This window comes from Tamandua tetradactyla, chromosome 20 (assembly GCF_023851605.1).
Source record: "Tamandua tetradactyla isolate mTamTet1 chromosome 20, mTamTet1.pri, whole genome shotgun sequence".
Classification (NCBI taxonomy): Eukaryota; Metazoa; Chordata; class Mammalia; order Pilosa; family Myrmecophagidae; genus Tamandua; species Tamandua tetradactyla.
In genome coordinates, this window is record NC_135346.1 from 61,103,688 (window position 1) to 61,124,608 (window position 20,921).

At 43.2% G+C, this 20,921-nt stretch overlaps 2 protein-coding genes across 20 annotated transcripts in view; one reads left to right on the forward strand and one right to left on the reverse strand.

Annotated features, from left to right (window-relative positions):
* Window positions 1-6,447: 6,447 nt before the first annotated feature.
* LOC143664208 (NUT family member 2G-like) lies at window positions 6,448-14,472 on the reverse strand. Its single transcript, XM_077137831.1, has 7 exons — window positions 14,309-14,472; window positions 11,383-12,100; window positions 10,549-10,677; window positions 9,125-9,264; window positions 8,333-8,628; window positions 7,904-8,020; window positions 6,448-7,566 (listed from the first exon to the last, which is right to left on the reverse strand). Exons 2-7 carry the CDS (start codon window positions 12,075-12,077, stop codon window positions 6,856-6,858), a joined length of 2,088 nt encoding a protein of 695 aa, XP_076993946.1. The 5' UTR covers window positions 12,078-12,100; window positions 14,309-14,472; the 3' UTR covers window positions 6,448-6,855.
* LOC143664209 (olfactory receptor 14C36-like) overlaps window positions 7,431-20,921 on the forward strand; it is a 52,825-nt gene continuing 39,334 nt past the window's right edge. For 7 of the 19 annotated variants that reach the window (XM_077137847.1, XM_077137846.1, XM_077137839.1 and 4 more), the window contains exons 1-4: window positions 13,903-14,150; window positions 14,364-14,446; window positions 16,109-16,270; window positions 17,520-17,627. Coding sequence is in view for 5 of the 19 variants with exons in the window: in XM_077137832.1 (XP_076993947.1) it covers window positions 17,625-17,627 (3 nt within the window). In the remaining 14 variants the exon portion in view is untranslated. Of the gene's footprint in view, window positions 8,826-11,010; window positions 11,145-12,322; window positions 12,523-13,902; window positions 14,151-14,363; window positions 14,447-15,758; window positions 15,792-16,108; window positions 16,271-17,479; window positions 17,628-19,330; window positions 19,394-20,921 lie in introns of those variants that run through there. The other 12 variants (XM_077137849.1, XM_077137843.1, XM_077137844.1 and 9 more) reach the window with 7 other exon arrangements.

Sequence of the window (20,921 nt, forward strand, 5' to 3'; positions counted from 1 at the left end):
TGGAGTTGTGACTCACCCAGTTTTGGATATTAATCTTTCATTAGAGAGAAGGTGACTCCACCAATTCTGGGTGGGTCTTGGTTAGTTTACTGGAATCTTTAAAGGAGGAAGCATTTTGTAGAAAACTCAAAAATGATAAAGAAGCCCCAAAGCAGAGAGTCCATACTGCCACAGACCCTGGGAGATGAAGAAGGAAAATGCCCCTCAGGGAGCTTCAGAAAACAAGAAGCTTGTAGAGAAAGCCTGCAGACATCACCATCTTCCCCATATGCCTTACCAGTTGAGAGAGAAACCCTGAACAGCATTGGCCTTCTGCAACCAATGATTCTTTCCCTGGATACCTTAGATGGGACATTTCTACTGTCTTGTTTTAATTTGAACATTTCCACAGTCTTAGAACGGTAAAGTAGCAACTTATTAGATTCCCCTTTTTTAAAGCCATTCAGTTTCTGGTATATTGCTTTCTGGAAGCTAGCAAATTAGAACATAGATGTTAGGAGTGTTCCTTTAAGTACAATGTGCCATAAAAATGGGGACTGAGGTGCAATGCAATGCCAGGCCCTTTGTGTAGGGCTGTAGATGGACTCTGATGTGCCTGGCTTGTCTCTTGAAGGCCCCTCTGCTCTGGTAGCCTGCCTGCCTTTACCCCTAAGCTCCCCTTTCCTGCCAGTCCCTTCAGTGCCTCCTTATGTGTGGTCTTTGTGTTCTTCTCTTGGGTGTCTAAGGCCTGTCCACATCTGTTTCCAGGTTGGATTCTGTTGACACACTGAGTGGTTGACACAGCAGGGCTGGTCTCCTCCTAAAACCCCACCTGAAGCCTTAATCCAAGCCATCAGTGCTGGCTGCAGCTCTTAGGGTCCAGGCACATGGCAGCTCTTGCTCTGCTGTCGTCTTCTCAGGTAGTCAGCTTCCTTGTCTAATGTGGACAATTGACTAAGCCTAAGAGTATTGTGACTGGATGTCTGTCATTCCAGAGATAATCAGGGAAAGCACATTGGAGGGCATGTAAAGGAGGAGATGGGGCTTAAGGTGTCCCTCCTCCTCCCACATGCATGAGGCCAATGGCCTTTTCTGTCAGGATGACCACATGGTTGTTCCTCATCAGCTCATACACTGTTCACCCAACTCAAGAGACTTCCGCACCATAATAGATATCTCCTCACAACATGTCTGCTGTAAATGTGGTGGAAACCCACTGAAATTTGGGACAACTGCTGGTGGGGTACAGCAGAGTTATCCATGGGAATAGCAGCCATCAGAGCCTCTAATGTCTCAAAGTCAGTTGGGTGGTTCTTTCCTTTGAAACTTTCTTGTGTTGTTCAGGGGAAGCAGGGAGGTCAGCAAGGGGGATAGAGGGCTACCTGAGGAAGCTTCTTTCCTATGCTCAGCTGAGCTGCCATCACCTGCCTCCCATCATCACATTCAGGTCAAACCAAGGTCCCCTCCTATGGATAATCCTTCCTCACTGATAGTTTGAATTGAAATGGACAGGGTCTAGACAAGGGAAAAGAAGCTTATTGAGCTCTTAAAATTTTGCAGCAGATTGCAGGTGGTGAAGCTACTAAGGTACAGATATAGTAAATCCCCTGATCAAAAGAAGAATATCTCAGAGGAGCTGTTCTACAGAGCTGATGCTGCCATGGGTCCATAAGGCAGAGCCAAGAGCCATGGAGGACTATTCCCAGATCTGGGACACATAGAAATGAAAGAATTTCACCCGACCTGTAATTAATCTCCCTTTGTTTCTTCCAGTTTCTCTATTTTGGAAAACTAGTGACTATCCAATGCCTTTCCCACCCTTTTGTTTGGGAGATTACTGGTGTTTTTTTTTTATGGTCCCTGATCCAGCGGTTAAGTGGTATTTTGTCCCTGGAATGTATCATATCCATATATGATTTATATGATGAGATCACTGGCTCTTTAAACTAACAATATTTGGCTTAGATTTTGGATTTCAGATTTGATCATCTAATGGGTTTAGACTTTTATGGATGCAGGGATGGGGTTAGTGTACCTTACACATTGGATGGATGTGAATTTCAGGAGGATAGATGTCAGATGTAGTGGGTTGTATGTTGTCACCTGAAAGTCCTGTCTGCCAGTGACCAGTTAATAGAACCATATTTTACAAAAGATGTGCTTCTTTGAAATCCAGTGGTGGAGCATCCTTCTAAAGGAGAGAAAAGGAGAGAGAGAGCAGAGACCACTCTGGGCAGATGTACAGTCACATCTAGGACAGAAGCAACTCATCAGACCCCTCCAATTGTCTGCACTCAGAGAGTTCCTGAGTTGCTTTCAAGAATAACACATTGTGGACAAGAATTTCTCTCATTTACATGCTGTCTAAACTCCTTTTACAGACAAACAATCTAAGACGCTGCACTATAGATTTGTTGTTTTTAAATTGAGATATCTTTCACATAATATAAAAATCAGTCTTTTAAGTTGTACAACTTAGTGGGCTTTTGTATAAGCACAAGGTTGTTCAATCACCACCACTATCAAATTCCAGAACATTGTCATCATCTGAAAAAGAAACCGTATAGCTGTTGGAGTGTCTTGGCCCCACCTCTTTTCTTTCATGCCCAGTGAAAAAGAGCCCGAGGTTGCCCAGAATTTAAAAAGCAATGTGAGCTTGTTAGAGGAGCTTGTTGAGCAAGAGAAATTGCCATGTTTAGTTGTCAACCTCTACCCAGGAAATGGGGGGTATACCCTTGTAATCAGGGGAAGAAATGGATCAGATACTGAGACCATTCAGCTGCCTTATGAACAAGGGGAATTGCTTGAATACTTGGATGAGGAAGACTGTATAAATATATAGCTTTTAGAATGTGATGGTCAGATTGTAAAATCCTTGTTTCTGATGCTCCTTTTAACCAGGATATGACAGATGAGTAAAAAAAAAAAAAGAATAAAAATAAATAATAGTGAGCGTTAAAGGGTAAAAATTGGTTAGGTTGAAATATTGTGGGCTGATGAAAAGGTGGAGCAAGAAGTATGGGCTCTATGGGCTCTTTCATTTTCTTTTTTCTTTCTTTTTCTGAAGTGATATAAATATTCTTAAAATGATCATGGTGAAGAATACACAACTATATGATGATATTATGAGCCACTGGTTGTATAATATTGTTGGAGTATAATTGTGTAAATATTTCTCACTATAAAAAAAATATATATCCCACTCACCAAAAGACTTACTAGGAATGTTTCTATAACCACAAGAATGGATGAAATTTAAGAATATAACTTCTCTGGGGATACATACAGCTTCACACCATCACACATATTATGTTGCATAATTGCACAATTCGGAGCCTTACGAATCAGCTCTGTGTGATAGCAAATCCAAAGCCAACCCAAAAAGCTGTTTCCTCCAAATTCATTGGAGCAACAATTGCTAAGTGCCAAGTAAACTTTGCATATATTTGAATATAAACCCTGAGAAGACAGTGGTGTCTCTTGAGATGTGTGTTTAGTGGGCAGCAGGGTGTATGGGTGTGTGAATTGATAAACCTCAAGCAGAAATCTGACTGAAAACAGTGGGCCACCCGCCATGGCTTCCTCAGTTGCTGTTCATATTAAGAGAATAATCAATCCTTCACATCACAAATCCTGACTTTACATGTGCTACCAGAGAAGTGTTGGAAAACCTGACCAAGAAACAGCAGCTCAGTAGTGAGTGTTTACCTATTATATGCCAGGGAGACCTTGACAGATCAGCATTGCAAGTTACCCTCAATACCTGATTGTCAGATGGTGGACAAGGTGGAGTTACACACAGTGATGGGACTTCATACACTTCCAATGCTTCAGGTCCGTGGGAAGAATTTAAACATCAGGATGGCACCAGGGTGGGGCAGCATGTGGACTGACCACCTCCCATCAACTGTTCATACAAAATAAGGACGTGAAGGGCCATGAGACAGTCAGGTGTGTGAGAACACGACAGCAGCCATTGCATCCCAGGGTGTAACTGCAATGATGCCCATTCTTGATGCAGAGCAGAACAGGACACGGGTGAACCTAGTTCCCTTTAAAGAGGATACGTTTTCTATCTCAAATTTCCTGAGCTACTCTATGTTGCCTCCATTTTCTGATGAATACTGAACAGTGAATGCACAAGTGTTGCATATTTGAGTAAGGACATGCACCACTGCATGGTGGAGCCTGGATTCTCTCATTCTGTCAACATCTTAGAATTGAATGACCAGTGTGGGTATTGGGGTATGCAGCAGCAGATAGAAACTCATGGTGAGAATCCATGCTACAGAGAAGCCTACATGCAGTTTTGCTTAGAAATCTTCTGTACAATAGGTGCTTGGTGTCCATCTGAGCATCACACTGTGTCTAAGAGGGGGTATAACATGTGAGCACTCTTTCTATTCGTTAAAGCCTCTCTAGGAACAGAGAGTGGACATCAGCTAGAAAAAGCATGGCCAAGTATAAATTTCCCATACCCAGAGGAACATCAAGAGTAGACAGCTCCTGCATACTGCTCACCTGAGAAGAAGAAGATACTAGCAGAGAAAAACTGTGGACCAGAACTGTGAAGTATATAGGAGGAATCAGTGTGTGCTGACATGTGGCCATTTCTATCTCAAGCTCTTTTCTGGGAGCAAAAAGTGGGGCCAGGGCCCCTTGGTAGAAGCGTGGGTTTAGCTTCACTTTGCTTCTGCCCTGGGACCACAGCTCTGCATGTGAACTGTGCCAGGGACACATGCTGGGAATCTCATCTTTCCTGAAACCACACCCGCAGGAGAGAATGGATCAGAATTTAAAGTTGGAGAAGGAATCATTAGCTGTCCAGGAACAAGTGTGAGAGTCAGGAATTTTCTGTTAAGGAATGATGAGTGTCTGACAGTTAGGGCTGGTAGGAAGTGTTTGGAGAGGTGGGCCACACACAATTGATGTTGAGGAGTTAACCGGAGACTAAAAGATGAGAACCAGATCATTCAGTGGGACAAGTGAGTACACAGTCCCACCTTACTCTCAGCACTTTCGCTTTTTACCTAATATGGCCTTTACTTGTTGAGGTCAGGTACAGACCGTGATGCCCAGCAACCACCTAAATCCTCCACAGACTCCAGAATCAAATCTTGAATGCCAAAAGTCTCATCTCTAGGCCACCCCATGGTTCTGACCATGGGTCTCCTTAAGAGCTCAAGCAGGGGCTCACTGAACACCTGAGTCCTTCTCCCCTTCCCACACAGCTCTCATCCACCCTGCACATGCAGAGAAGACCAGGACCTAAAGTGCACCCCAATCCAATTCTGGTCCTGTTTGGCTTTTTTACAATCTAATTGATATTACTCTTATGGGAAAGGAACTATTAGGGTATGCATATGAACATCTGTAGGGGGTACAAGGGGTAGCACAGTGGTGGAATTCTCACCTGCCATGCAGGAGAACTGGATTTTTTTCCTGGCCCATGCACTTCCCAAACAAACAAACAAGCAAACAAAAAAACAACCAAACAAAAATTCAACAAATGGTGCTGCAATAAGGAGATATGCACATAGTAGAAGAATGAAATGTGGCCCATGCCATACAGTATACAAATAAAAAAATTTCTAACTGCCTTATTCAAGACATGAGTTTCAATCATTAATTACTAAAGAGAGGGAGCAGTATTGGTGGGATGATCCTTCAAACATCCCATAGTCTCCTGAGATCAGTCTCCCTGGTCACTGGAAATGCATTCATCCCCATCTAGCTGGAAAAAACACATTCCTCCACAGAAACGCACAAAGGAATGTTACCTCTGGCCACCAATGCCCTGTTTAATGTAGACAATTCTTTGATAGACAAATCATGAATCTCTTTTTAGCCTATTCTCTTTTGTCTATCTTCATTATAATGAAAAAATAGCTGGCTACAACTATTTATTTAGGAATCCCTCTGAATCCTAATGATGTCATCTCCAATACTGAGTCTGAAACACACAAAGTCATGTCCACAGGGAGCCAGTCTTCTCCATCTCTGCTCAAACCACCACAGAGATGTTGGCTTGGATGTGCTGAGGATCATAGAAGCTCAGATGTCTTCATCTTCCAGAGAAGCTGAACCTACAAACCTAAAAATAATTTATTTTGTTTAGACCAATTATAGGAAATTATTTAATGGCCAAGAATCTGAATGGAAAAAAGCAGCCACCCAATAATGACTTATTAAGATACACAGATTACGTCATGATGACCACAGAAGGCCACACACAATTAAGCCAGGACTTGTGTGTGGGGAAGAAGAAAGGGATACCTTGAGAAATGTCTGTTACCAAAAAGCACAGAAGAAACGCACCAGGACATAACTCAGAATTTCTGAGCAGAAGAGGATGGAAAAGATCAGTGGAGATTGAACAATTATCAGGGAAAGCCTGAAAGTGAATCTGTCTTCAGGAGGAATCTACAGGTAGTAACTCAGCCAGGCATCTTTGGAACCAAAGAGTCTGTGGCCAGCCACATGTTTCCTGTTACACATTCACAGAATACAACATATATCAGTGATGTTTAGGGAATATTACAGCACTTAGAGCATTTTCCACCCAAACAACCTTTTATTGCATTTTATATGCCTCTCACCTAAAAGGACCACACCTCATCCTCCTCCACCCAAGAGATCATTTCCATCATAGAAAACTTTGGCTCTCTTTCTAGCCCTCCCCTTACACTCTAGAATTTCCAGGGAGCAGCACTGGCATGAGAAAGCAACACTGTGGGTCATTTTGGCATGGCCAGAGGGAAAATCTACTCTGGGACCCCAACATGAAATGACTGGTATGTGAAGAGTTTGCCCTTACTGCTTCCTACTGCTTCCTACTTTCTCCAATGGTCCTTCTTCTCTCTGTGACCTACAAGGTCACTTTCTTTTTTGAGGTTGAGTGTTTCTAACCAAATTCAATGCTGAGAGTAGCCTCCCAGGGACCCCAGACTCAGTCACTAGTTGGGGTGTCTTTTCAGCAGAAGATTGGCTATCAGAAACAGCTCTCCTTGGAGAAGTGGCAGCAGTACATGGAGTATGACTGAGACCTCTGTTCTTAGAAGATAAATTCTGGGATGCTCGCTGAGCCCCTTGAGCTCTAGTAGGCAGATGACCGGAGTTAGAGTGAGTATGCCTGAAACTTGCCCATGGCAGTAGGCGATACCCAGGCGCCAAGAGAAAGGCAAGGCTTGGGAGCTCCTCTTCCTCATCTCCACTGGACCTGTCTGCTGGCCTGGAAGTTTCCCTTGCAGAGGATGTTTCTTGATGAATTTCCTTATCCCTTCTTCCCAAAGTAGGGGAACTGCAAGGAGATGTGAATTGTGTGGTCATGATATAAGGACATTCTTGTCTTCTTTGAGACACAGCAAGGTCCTTAGGGATATCCAGGTTGTTGTCTCCTCTGCCATCACACTGTGGGGTGTTAATATTAATTTTATCCCTTAGAAGTGAGCCATAGTCATCTCTGCAGTCTGTTCCATGGCTCTTCTCGCCCATGGAAGTCACCGAGTCCATTCTGGGTATGTCATAACTTGGGGTGGCTTTCACACCCTCCCCATCTTTCAAGGCCAGAAGACGTTTCTCAACCAGCTGTGAGGAAGGAAAATAGGCAATTAGCTCCTCACAATTTTGTAAGAGAAGGAGGCTGGGCAAATGATGGAGATGATTGCATTTGGTAATATGTAGCTGCATTTCAAGTGCAGAGACCATAGCTCATTTCTGCCCATCTTCCTGCATATTATTATCAAATTGTCAGCCCTTACCATCCCTTTTCCACATATATCCATAGGCTCCAACCTATTGGTTCACAAATTGCCCATATATCTGCTCAATTTTTCAAAAGAAGCTATGATGCCCAAGGCAATGTCGTGATTGATGATGTCTTCTGGATTTTATGTTGTGATGTTCCTTTCAACACTAGGTTTACCTGTGTGGCAGTGAGTCCTTCCTCCTGTTGCAGCTCTTCTATTAGGGTCAAGAAATCTATATCTTCTCCAGGGGAAAGCAATTCTTCCAGGAATCGAGGGTGAATGACAGCCTCTACCTGGAAAAAGAAATGAGCATCCTTGATAAGTGTAACATTTCAATCTGGAGGTCAAAAGGACAAACCCTGATGCAGCACCACAATCTGTGGTTGCTTTAGACCATCATTACCCCCAGCTACAAATCTTCACACTCATAGACACCCACACACACACATGCAAAAAAACCGCATACATACACACATACCCACTGCTCAGGAAGTAAGGAATAGATCTCAGTACAAATGGCCTGTGGCAGAAGTACAGAGCTTAACTTGGTGATAGTGCCAAGACTCGGTAATCAGCTAGCCACCACACCCATAGACACAGCCCACCTTTGTAATAAAGTCTTCCTCTGCCCACAGCTTGTCCAAGTAGCTCAGGAGTTCTGGGTCTGGATACATTTCATGCTCTTCCTGCTGCTGATCATTATCTTCCCCTTCCCACTTCCCTTCTGTCTTCTCAGAGTCAGAGGGCAAAGTTCCCTCCAGCCAATCCATGATGTCAATATACTCTTTTATGGCTTCAAGTGGAATCTCCTCAGGTGCCTTCTTCTTCAGACTGTGCCGGTGCCTGTGTTGCTGTTTTTTTGGACCCTGCACCTTAGGGCTTGACTTCTTTGGAATAGGCACTAAAAGTAGGATAGAAATGAGGAAGAGAAGTTTGCATGAGACTCCATCTTTTATCTTCCAACACATGTTCATGATACTAATATTTTAGGGACATTGGCAAGGCTCCATAGAGAGTCAGATTACCTAAAGCTACATAAAACATGACGGAAGATACCAGTGATGAAATATCTTGGAGGGAGTCAGTGTACAAGGAAAGGTGAGCCTGTCAATATTCTAAGATATATCCCCTCATCAATCCCAAAGTTCTTAAGCATAATATGTAAATAGTGCCACTATTGGGCAGTCAAGGTGAGAGAGTAGTTATGACATCTGCCAAATTGATAAATTCATGAGAAAATGTGGCTGAGAACCAAGCAACATTGGTGGGATTTTCTTGAAACCCAAATGCTTGAAATATTAAATTCAACATCTTGAAGGGAATGTAGCACATGCGAATCCTAACCTCCTTTATGCCCATTTGGACCTCGTCTTCTGCTGGAATGAGGTGAGCCATACCTGTCTGTTGGCTTTCCACAGTCCCCGAGGGCACCTGAAGATCAAGGTTTGGAGGAGCTGGAACGGGAGGTCGATGGGAATGATTTTTCTCCTTCAGTGTCTCAATCTGACTTTCTTCCTCAATCTCAAACTCCATAAACCTAGCATGGAAGAAGGCACAAAAATTACTAAGAAATTTAGTCCACTGGGAGCTGATTATCAGAGTTCAGCACAAACAAAAAGGGCAATGAATTTTTTTATATGGATTATCAAGTTCATGGTTAAGTTCTTTCTTAAGAAAGGCTATTTGCTCAGGGAAATAGTCACAATTCTGGGAAACATCATGAGGTTACTATGTCATCCTTTCACCTACAGCACAACACACCAAAATTTAAGAAGGATATGAAGAAAATGAACCCTCCATGGTATGGTAGAGGCTCAAGGATGTACACATAGCTTTGACTATTTTCACTACACCTTCCTCAGCTAGGACCCAATGGGACAAAACAATGTTTGTATAGGATATTGAATTAAAACAGGCCAGTGCACCTTACCCCAAACACTGCTTTGACACCCTAGATGTGAAGAGCTGTCATTCAAAAGCTGGGTCTGGGATGTAACTATGGTACATAAATCAGGGATGAGTGCCTAGATCTAGGAATCCTAGCCTGGAATGTAGAGATTTGGACCAGTAAACCAAATAATGATATGTGAAGATCTGGGAACTGAGCAGATTCAAACATTATGGGTTTAATTTCCACGTAAAATGTACATGTTTCCTATTGGAAGGATGGAAATTATTGGTAATGGATGGTGTTAATGAGGTGGTATTAATGTGTTTGCCATGGCTTTGTGTTTTAGCCAAGGGATTAACATGGAGACATGGAGGTAAGGACTGAAGGACCCTTGCACAGGATGCCGGAGTCCCTGGCTTCCCCTAACCAAACTCTTCCAAGTTTGCCTCCTCTGGGATATTGGGAAATGATATCTGGCCATTATTTCTGAGGAGATGGTGACCTCTAAGTTCTATGCACCTAGCATCTGTGTCCCTATCCATGGACATAGTTACAGATCTAGCTGGTAGAGCATGTCACCTACTGAATAGTTCCTACAACTTGGAATTTAATCGAGTTAGAATCTGCAGGAATTATACCCAAACTTATCCTTAGACCTTCAGTATCATGGTATCTGCAGATGACTATCCGAGAAGGTTTGAGCATGCTAGGAAATGGAAATGAGGACAGTGCCTGCAGTAAAGATGAATGGGGAAGCTACTGCAAGGAAGAGTTGTACCTTCAATATCCCAGGAATCCTCAGTTAACACCCCATCCCATGAACATCCGATCGAATGACCACCAACATTGCCTGACAACAACCTGCCTCATCATTTTCCATTGCACCCCACTACCCAACCCTTGCAAAATAATGAGGATCCTTTGACTTACTTTCCTGCCATCTCGTAGTAAATCATCCTGTCAAAGTTGCTCGTGTGTTGCCATTCCTGCACGGCTCTATGCAGTCCCTCCTCCAGGGGCATATTGGGCTTCCGACGGGCCAGGGATCGAAGCACTGGGCTAAAATCCTCCATGTCATTAATATTCTTCCTGAACCTCCTCCTTTCCCTGCCCAGACCCTGCACACATCGCCTTTCCCCTCACCTGTGCTCTGCCCTCTGTCCCTTCATGTCCTCCTTCCGATGTTTACTCTAGGATTTTCAGTACTTCTACCTCACATTCCCCTTATCAGAGATTGTATACAAATACCAATATGAGGGTTCTGTTTGGGAAAACCACGCTCAAGGAAGACATTTGCTTGAGACTCTGATTTGCCTCTGAGCCTTCACTTTCATTTGTATGGAATGACCCCTGAGGGTACATTAAAAGCTTTTCCTGGGTACCCATTTGCAGAGTTCCAAAGGATGAGCAATTGAAGAAACTTCAGAGATGATTCTGAGATGGAGGTCCGGTAGAAAATGACCTTTGGGAAGTGCAGACCCAGACCCTCATGTGTTAGGATCTGGATTACATATCCAGAACCAAAGGTAAATCAAAGCCCATGTCATTGAGAAAGTCCTTAGCTGACCCAAGATTTAGACAGTTAGGTGAAACTTGTATCCCTGTGTAAGGTATTTAGAATATATCTGCTCTCAATAAGTCCCTTTTCCCTCATGACCTTCCTTCAATTATTCCCTAATACCCTAATCTTATTGTCCATTCCCTAAGCCTCTTTATCAGAATACTCCGAGATAATCAATCTGTCCCTGAGTGGAAGACACTCACATTAGAAAGCAGGAAAAAGCTTCAGTATCAGGACTAAGGCAGAAGTGCATCCGGGCCAGGGACTTGTAGCGCTGCCACCGTTGGAAGTTCTCGTAAACACTGTTCGGGTTCTGGGAGTCATCCTGTGAGGGCTTCATGTGGGTGGACACAGGGCCTCCCTCCCTGGAGGACCCCTGTGGCATAGATGAAGCATTTCCTGGAGGAAAAATGGGGGTCAGCTGGGAAACTGGTGGTGGAGCTTGAGGGGGAATGCCGGGCCACCAACCGCCCACAGCAGCCTGGGTGCCCCCCACAGCAGTGTCAGGTCTAATGGTCTGCACTGTAGAAGCTGTCAAGATCATGGGAGGTGGATGCTGACCACCCCCGGCAAGGATCCCTGAGGCAGTCGAAATGTGGGGGTTCTGAGGAAGGAGAAAGGTCTGAGTTTGTGGAGCTGCAGCTGATCCCCCTTGGTTCCAGACTTGGAAAATGGCCCTGTCAGCTCCAGGCCCACTGGTGACAGGGCCCCCATTTCCTGTCACCAATAGTGTCCCAGGGAAAGCAGGCTGCACTAGAAAAGTGCCAGAAGGGAAAGATGGATTCAGGATGGGCAGTGGGTGCTGCACCCCGGGAAGTGGGTGTGGTGGGGCAAGAGGGGGCAGGGAAATGGGCTGTGCAGTGAAAGGATACAGGGAGACTCCAGGCTTCATGGTCATGTCTGGCCAATGCACTGAAGATTCTGTAGAAACAAGGAAATATTTAAATGGATTAGTAAAAAAAAGGCTAAAATGTTGATACTATCAGTGATTCCCCTTTACTCCTTGAGGTATCAGAGGCGTGAACTTCATTAGGTGAGCAGGCATGTGGACAGGGAAACTGCAGTGTTAGCAAATGTCCCCCTAGTGATTTTAGGTTCCAGAAATCCAGATGACAGTGTTACCATTGGAGAACTTGCTCCCAGTTCAGGACTCCCAGACCTCTGACTGCCAAGAAGAATGGAGCTCTTACTTCACTGGATCACAGCACATAACTGAGGAAATCACCACCACTTATCTGGCTAGCTTCAAAGACTGATGCAGGATGAAGACCCAATTTGGCATATGCTATTTGGAAAAATGCCCCTCAGTGCACTCAAGAGCAGATAAAGGGATGTTCTATAGGGTAAGTTCTAGTCAGCCATGGGAGGTTCAAGTAATGTAGATTCCCAAAGAGTAGTTTTCCATATTCTCCTCAATCTTCCTTTGTCTGATTGTCATTATTAATCATCTTTCATGCTTTTCTTCCTCTCAACAACAAAAGAAGTCTTCCTAGGGAAAATTTTCTGAAGTCCATGCCCTTTACACCTCCTTCCCAGGCATATGCCTGTTACTCCTCGGCTCCCACCAAACCCAGGTTACACAGGGCCAAGGCCGGCTCCCTGAACTCAACCCATCAGGAATTTCTGTTTCAGGATGGGGAATTTTGATTTCCCCAGGAATCAATCATGTAACAACCAACAATTTCTGGAGAGGGTCAGTCAGAACCCATAAAAGATGATTAGTAAGCATATAAGGAGAGAATTCCAGAGGTTTAAACTTTCCAATTCAAAATTGATAAGGAGTTATACACACTAAGTTGTCATTCTACTTAGAGCCCTTAACAACAGAAGTAAGGACCCCAGACTGTACAACACAATGAACTTTGTAAACTTTGGACTATAGTTAATTGTATAATAATATTGCTTCATACATTGCACAAGCCTGCCACACTAATGCAAAATGTTATGATAGGGAAAACTGAGTGTGTGAGGATGGTCTATGGAAACCTGTATTTTCTGCATGATCAGTACCATTTGGGGGCATCACCAGGCATGAGTCAGGTACCATTTGGGGGCTTTGAAGTCTGGAAAATGTTCCTGTGCACAGGATCCTCACTCAGACTGTACTCAAAGAGAGCCAGAACAAGAGAACAATGACTCACAAAGCTGTTCTAGGGTTGTTGATAATAATAATAATAGACAAAACATTACTTAATTCCTTGTTACTCTTATTTCACTTGTGGAAAATAAGTCATTTTTTCATAGAATGTTCAGTTGAAGAGCCAACAACACCCAATTTCCAACCCATGACCATGAAGTACTCATGGAATATAACCAACATCTTCATCTCAGCTGTAAAATGAAGGCCTGTGGGTTCATCATGAGGTTATGAACCAGCTGATGTGGTTCTGAAGATCTCAGATTCCATAATGAGAACAATTCAGAAAAATTTATGGATCCCCAACTTCTTCTATTATTAGGTGAAGCTATCCAATGGACCTGAACTTTTTGAATGAAAGAAAACATGTACCTGGAGTGAGAGAGAAGATGTCTCTGGTCTGGCAAGAGCTTAGAGACTCTGGGTTGGGACAATCAGAGTAACTTCCAGGCTAGCTCACCATGAGAATTTTTCACTGCAGATGTAGACACAGATAACCTCCTGAACACTTTTCATTTTACACCATTGTTTCTGACTACCCTGCGAGATCTTATTTACTCCATTTCTTATCCTTTAAATAAAATCATTGAGGAGTTTCCAGGTGCCCAAAGAAATAACACAGGTTCTAGGCAAGCCTCTGTGCCAATACACAACATAATTCCACCGCTCTTTATTATACTTTTCATGTGTCTTTTCTTCATTCTAGAGAGATTAAATCTGCCTGCCCCCATCCTTTCTATATAGGCGGTGTAGTTCTCACATCCAGATCTACCTCCAAGGAGATCTACCCTCAACTGCACTTCTCAGGTTTCCAACCTGCTCCCCACTCTACAGGTGAGATGTTCTTGACTGAATAAGTGCCTTCTCCTTCCTCTAGTTAGTTCAATTTTTGTCCAAGAAGATGCGTCAATTTGAAATTTCCCTAGAGTTGAGGAATGGCTCTTGAAGTTGAAAAAGTACTCTTATAACACGCCTCCATCCTACATTCTTACCTCCTTCTGAAATCCCTCCTGTGTGCTTGAACACTGTCCACTGTTTCAATTTCAGGATCCAATTCCTGATTCACAGAGTCAATTCCAGGACTCAGAGAGTGACCTGCTTCCAGCAGATTCTCAGGAATCCAAGGAAAGGTTGGAAAATTTGAATCTAAACAGGGCTAGAATGTAGGACTCAAGACATTCTACAATGGGGGAGGGGAGAGGGCAGGTGGGCTTGAAGTGGGGGAGGGGAGACTGACTGAAGGTCTCCTACAGGTGGAAAAAATGTGGGTGTTCCCTTCAAAGAATAATTTGGTATCACAATTGGCATGTACCTCGTTAGACCATTTTGTGGATTTTTTCCCTCAGATAAACAGCACAAGATTTATCCCAAGTCATTTATGTAAACCTAGTTTGGTGCCTGTCAACAGACTCTGCTCTGCAATAGTAGTGGTAGGTTTGCCACTTTGGGCACAGTATCATTTTCTGAATCAAATTTAGAACATAGAATGTGAGAAATGTATTGCATATGTATTTATGAAGACAAGGTAACAACTTTGGAATTCAGGATTTTCTGAACAGATTCAGCCTGTTAGACTGCTATCTGCATGTCATCCTCGTTTCTCATAAATAAAAGTAAGTACAATAGAACATCATTTTAAATAACTTTTTGACTTGTATTTCTGATGATTAAAATGTGTTGTTCTGCATTTCCATTTTCATATTTTTGCTGCAGTTACCGTGTTTGCACTGGTAGCTTGGTTAAGATCATTGTTTTCTTAGATTAGTAAAAGGAATAGGCCTACAATTCCTTTGAATTTTGAATTGTGCCTAAGAAGAAGGTTGACAGAATTAACAAAAATCCCCACATCATTCCCAGTTAAATTTAAAACTCAGTAAACAAATAATATTTTAGCCTAAGTATCTTCCAAATATATTGCATGCGATACAGGTAGTCTAAGAAAGTATCTGTGGTTTTTAAAGGACGGAGTAAGAACTGTATAAACGCAGTCCAGGCGAGAATACACAGTCCTTCCCGTCCGAGGACACTCCCTTAGGGCTGGTCTCTTCTAACAATATTTCACTGAGTTGTTATATTATTATTAATAATGTTTTACTCTTTAATTGCATGGAATTGCCCTGCACTTTCATAATTATAAAAAACGCTAATGGTCTCTTCCTACACGTGCATTCACAAAGGGAGAGATGCTAGGCAGGATTTTGGAGAAAGGCATCTCCTGCTCTGGAGAGGCCTGGCAGCCCCTTCCTGAAGATCCATTTTTGCATATCCGGTAGGCCCCGCCCCTGCGCCCTGTGCATGCGCACACCCTGGGGCCGTCAGTGTCCCGAGCCACGTGGTCACCCGCCCTCAAACCGCCCCTTGAGTCGGTTGGGAACCGGTCCCTGCAGAGAGGCGCATGCGCACAGCACTGCAGAGATGCGCATGCGCACACACGAGGGCGCGTCCCTGTCGGTGGACCTCGGGGTGGGGTGCGAGGTGCGTCCTCTGACCGCGGTCCCGCCGCTCCTACGAGCTTTTATGCCGCTTGTGTAAGACAGAGAATGGCTGCTGAGCCCCGAGGCTGTCTCATGTGGCCCTGAGCTCGCTGTCGCATGTGCTCTTGGGTCCTGTGTCCTCCGTGTCCGTCGGGAGCTGCTCCCCAAGGCCGTGTCCTGCCCTCAGGCTCCCGCCGTGCGCCGCCCCGTGGGCCCGAGGAGCGCGGGGACCGGACCCGCGGCGCTGACGGGGTTTGGGGGCTCCGGGGTTCAAGTGCGCTGGGAAATGGGGCAAAGCATGGACCCTGTGCCCGGCAGGTTCGTTCCTGCTGATGCCAGTGATGTGAGACCCTCCGCATTTGAAAACCGCTGTTCTGCCGAGGAAAGGGGTGGCTGACACCATTGCAACCTGCGTGACATTCTAAGGCATGAAGATCCAACGCATCATGCGGGAACTGGCCTCTGGAGTGAGGGTAAATGGTGTGTATGTATATATTTAATTGTTTTAAATGATGTATATATTTAAATTATTTGTAGATGTGGCTACACCTATTAAATTTATTGCATGTCTGTGTGTCCATTTAATCTCTGCGTTCACTTGCAGAGGTTGAGGTTGTTGAGTTTTGCTGTGCTCTGCTCTGTGTGGAATCGGGGCTCTGGCGTGGTCTGATCGGGGTATTCTTGAGCTGTGGAGGTTCTGGGGGGGGATGTGTCTGGAGTGTGAGAGACACGTGTGTTCTTCCCTGGGGTAAGGGTTCAGTGTCCGTATCTGAGGAAGTTTTGTGCTTGATTGCGGGTGGAGGAGAGGTGGCTGTTTGTTGTCCTGGACATGGGGTATTCTGTGTGTGTTATCTGCGGACCCCTTGGGTATGTAAAAATTCAGACTACGACCTATATTGTGCATGTTTTTGTGATTGTGTTCCTATGAGTTCATAGTTTGGGGGTTGTATGTGTATTTAGTGGGTTGGTGGAAATGTGATATATGTATTCAAACGGGTGGATTGGTGTGTTGGTGTGAATATTTGGAGATAAGAAATCATGAGTGTGTTGTCTGAGTGTAGCTAAGATGCAATGTATTTATATAAAAAAATCAAGGTTATTTCCTTGCATTCAAGGCTTTGGGACCATTTCATTCCTTTACATGCTGTGTATGTTTTCCCCACGACATTTGGAGATTTTTGCATGTTTTGCCTGTTTATCCCAGGGCAGCCAGCGCTTACCTAGACAGGAGCTCAGGTAGTTCAAGTCCTTTCCCAGGCAAGAATGTAGGGGCCAGCTGTAGCACAACTGGTGGACAAGGATACATTCCACCTAAGATCCTGGTCAGAAAACCTTCAGAGCCACAAATACCCAATATTCACCATCTGCTTCCTAAGAAGTTCCCTAGTGCTGTGTTATTACCCAAGGATTAGTAACAAAGAGGTCACGTGTGTTACCAGTTCTTAGCCAAGCTACTTACATGGAAACTAGTGGTTTCTTCTAGGTTTCATTGAGGTGACGTTGGAGGAATTGGACAGGCTCTGCCCCTGAGTTAGGCTGGAGGATGATATGATTGAGATTGGGTGACAATTGTGAGATCCATCTAAGAGGCGATACGGCACTGATTTTCTTGAGCACCTTGGACATGGACTTGGTTCATGTATTTTTTAGCACTGGGAACCTCATCTCACCTTCATATATTTCAAATAGGGTTCCTGGACCTTCCTTATTTTCTCTTTTCCAAATGAAGCTGGACCACACTGCAGGATGCCAAGTGATGTTGGCCCCCGTCTGACTTCACACCTGCCTCCTTTCTCCCTGGGACCCATAGAAGGATTCCTGGCCCTGGCTCCTAATGGTGAGTCTCCTTATGGCCTTTTCTCCATCAGGATGAATCCTCCTGCCAACAAAAGACATAGGCATCCCTTTCATAAATGTCCTGTAAATGCTTCCATTTGGTATGGAAACATTCTTGTGCCCCCCCCCACACTAGCCAATCATATCCTAACTCAAAATTAATAGCAGTGCACTGTACCAATTATACTGTGCGTTTTGGCAGAATGGTGTCATTCCTACTTTTATACTTTAAGTCATCAGATAGGTAAAAGTACATAGAAAGTATAGAATAGATTTTCTTGTTCTTTGGTTTGTTTCTTCTTTTCATATTGTTTTTAAATGATCGAACATCAATCCTAAGTTTGGGAGAGAAGAACAGTTTTTGTATCTTTTTTTTATGTTTCAATTTTACTGATTCCATGAAAGTGCCCATATTTCAGGTTTTTCATGGATGAAATATGAAACAAAAGAGAGTCATTTTTCAGCGATGCACTTCACAATAATTAGTTGAGAACACATTACAGAGTTTGGTATGAGTTACAATTCCACAATTTTAGGTTTTTGTTTCTAGTTGCTCAAAGATCCCAGAGACTAAAGGAAATATCAGTATAATGATTCAGCAGTCATTCTCATTTGTCATACCCTACCTTCTCTGTATAACTCCACCATCACCTTTGGTTTTTCTCCCATTCTATGGAGTATTGAGGCTATGCCCTTTGTAATTTTTCACGTTGGAAGGGGCTGTTGATAACATGGAATAGTGGGATGTAACTAGTAGATGTTCTGGAGAGGCTGGTCTCACTGCATGTCATGACTTATCTGATACAGAGAACTATCGGGGGTTGTAGGTTTCTAGAAAGTTACCTTAGTTCGTGGAACCTTTGGAAAATCTTATGTAACACCTGAGGTGTTCTTTAGGATTGGCAGAAATGGTTTTAGTTGGGGTTTGGCAAGCTATTACAGGCAGCAGTATCTTACTGAAGTTTGTGTAAGAGTGACCTCCAGAGTAGCCTCTTGACTGTGTTTGAATTCACTGATACCTTATTTGTTATACATTTTTTCCCCTTCTTGGTAAGATGGCATTATTGATACCATGGTTTCAAGGTCAGGCTCATCTACCATGCCACCAGGGACACTCCCACCCCTGGATGTCATGTCCCACATAGGCAAGAGGGCAATGATTTCACTTGCAGAGTTAGGCTTAGAGAGAGGTCCTCTGGAAGTAATTCCTGGATACACCAGTAGGTAGGCTAAGCTTATCTGCTACATGCATAAGCTTCACCAGAGCAAGCCTCAAGATCAAGGGTTTATCCTGTTGATTTGGGGATCCCTAATGTTTGACACAGTATCAGGTGTTTCCCTGGTGGACAGTTTAATAGTTCCATATTTTTTCTCCATCCCTCAAGGGATTTTATCAATACTTCTTGAGTATGTGCTTAATTTACTCTGGGATATATTCAGGCATTGCATTAAGCTATACAGGATTAAAGGCCCTCACTCCTTTGTAAGCTCACTGTGTTTGAATTGTTTAAATGATCTATCCAGATAGATTGAGTTAGATTATGTGCTACAGATAGTTTAGGTTCTGGGCAAGATAAATCTTTCATCCTTTGGTCTCAAAGAGTAGACGAGGTTCTAAAATATAGTCAGTGTCTTCTGTAGCCCTGTATTCTGTATTGGCTTACAGCTGACATGATCGCCATCATTCTTATCTCCAAATTACAGGTTATACATATATAAAACAGCCTCTTGAAATCCAGAAATGACAATTACCACTCCAGACTTCATGTGAGTGCTATAAGAGTTTACTATCTAAGGCTCTGTTTTTTCATAACTGTTTTCTAAATGAAAGCATACAATATTTGCTCTTTAGTTTCTGGCTTTTTTTGCCACACCAATGTCCCACAGGTTGATACACAATATTGCATGCCTCACAACTTTGTTCCTTTTTGAAGCAGCACAATATTTGATCATATGTACACACCATTGTTTGCCACTCTACTTCCTCAGTCAGTTTATCTTTCAGCCAGCTCCATTCTTTGGGCATCATGTATAATGTCCAAAGCCAGCAATCCATCAGCACTCTCAATTTTAGATAAATTCATTGTGTGCCAAAAGAAGATAACTAATGAACACACTCTCACCAAATAGAAAATCTAAACTTCCCCGTAACTCTTGTCCCTTCCCCATTCTTTCCTCTGCAGTTGCTGTTACTCTTCATGTGTTCCTATTAGACATAGCCCATGGCATGCAATAGCAATTTCCCCCTGTGCCATGAACTTATCATGATTTGTACAAGGTTCAAGCCTTTGCGGTAGTTCTTGCAAGAACTTATTTGTATTTGTAATGTTAATCAGTGGGACACATAGGTCTATACAACCCTTTTCAATTATGTTCACCTTCAGTATGGTTATATTACTTATAGACCCTCTAGAAAAGCACCTTCACTTCTATCTATTCCTTTACATTTCTGTTCAACCTCATTAGCTTACTGTTCACCCATCTCTACTTTCCCTGTTTCTCTAGGTCCTTTGTATTCTGTATCACCATCCTCTGATTTTCCATTTACCTTGGTCATAAAAGTGTAATCATACAGTATCTATTATTTTGTGTCTGGCTTATTTCACTCAGAATTATGTCCTCATGGCTCATCTATCTTAACATGTGCTTCGGGCCATCATGTGGTCTTACTGCTGCCAAATGCCCCATTGTATATATGTACCACATTTTGTTAATCCACTCATCTGTTCATAGGTGCATGGTTTGTTTCCATCTTTTGGCAATTGTGAATACTGCTGTTATGAACATTGGCGTGGAAATGTCTGTTTGTGTCACTGCTTTCCTCTCTGCTTTGTGTATAATGTGTAGTGCTATTACTGGGTCATTGGGCCACTTGATAATTTAGTTTCCCAAGGAACCACCAAACTGCCTTTCATAGCAGCTGTACCACTCTACATTCCCAGCAGCAGTATATAAATATCCCATTTTCTCCCCATCCTCTCCACTATTTGTAATTTACTGTTTGTTTAATAGTAGCCATTCCTATAGGTATGAGGTGGTATCTCATTGTAGTCTTCATCTGCATTTCCCTTATAGCTAATGAGAATAAGCATTTCATCATGTGCTTTTGAGCCATCTATATTTGCTCTTCAGAAAAATACCTATTCATATCTTTAGTCCATTTTATAATTGGGTTTTTTGTTCTTTTGCTGTTGAGTTGTATGGTTTCTTTATATATATAGGATATCAAACCATGCCAATGTGTGATTTTCAAATATTTCCTCTGATTGAATTGGCTCCTTCTTCACCTTTTTGA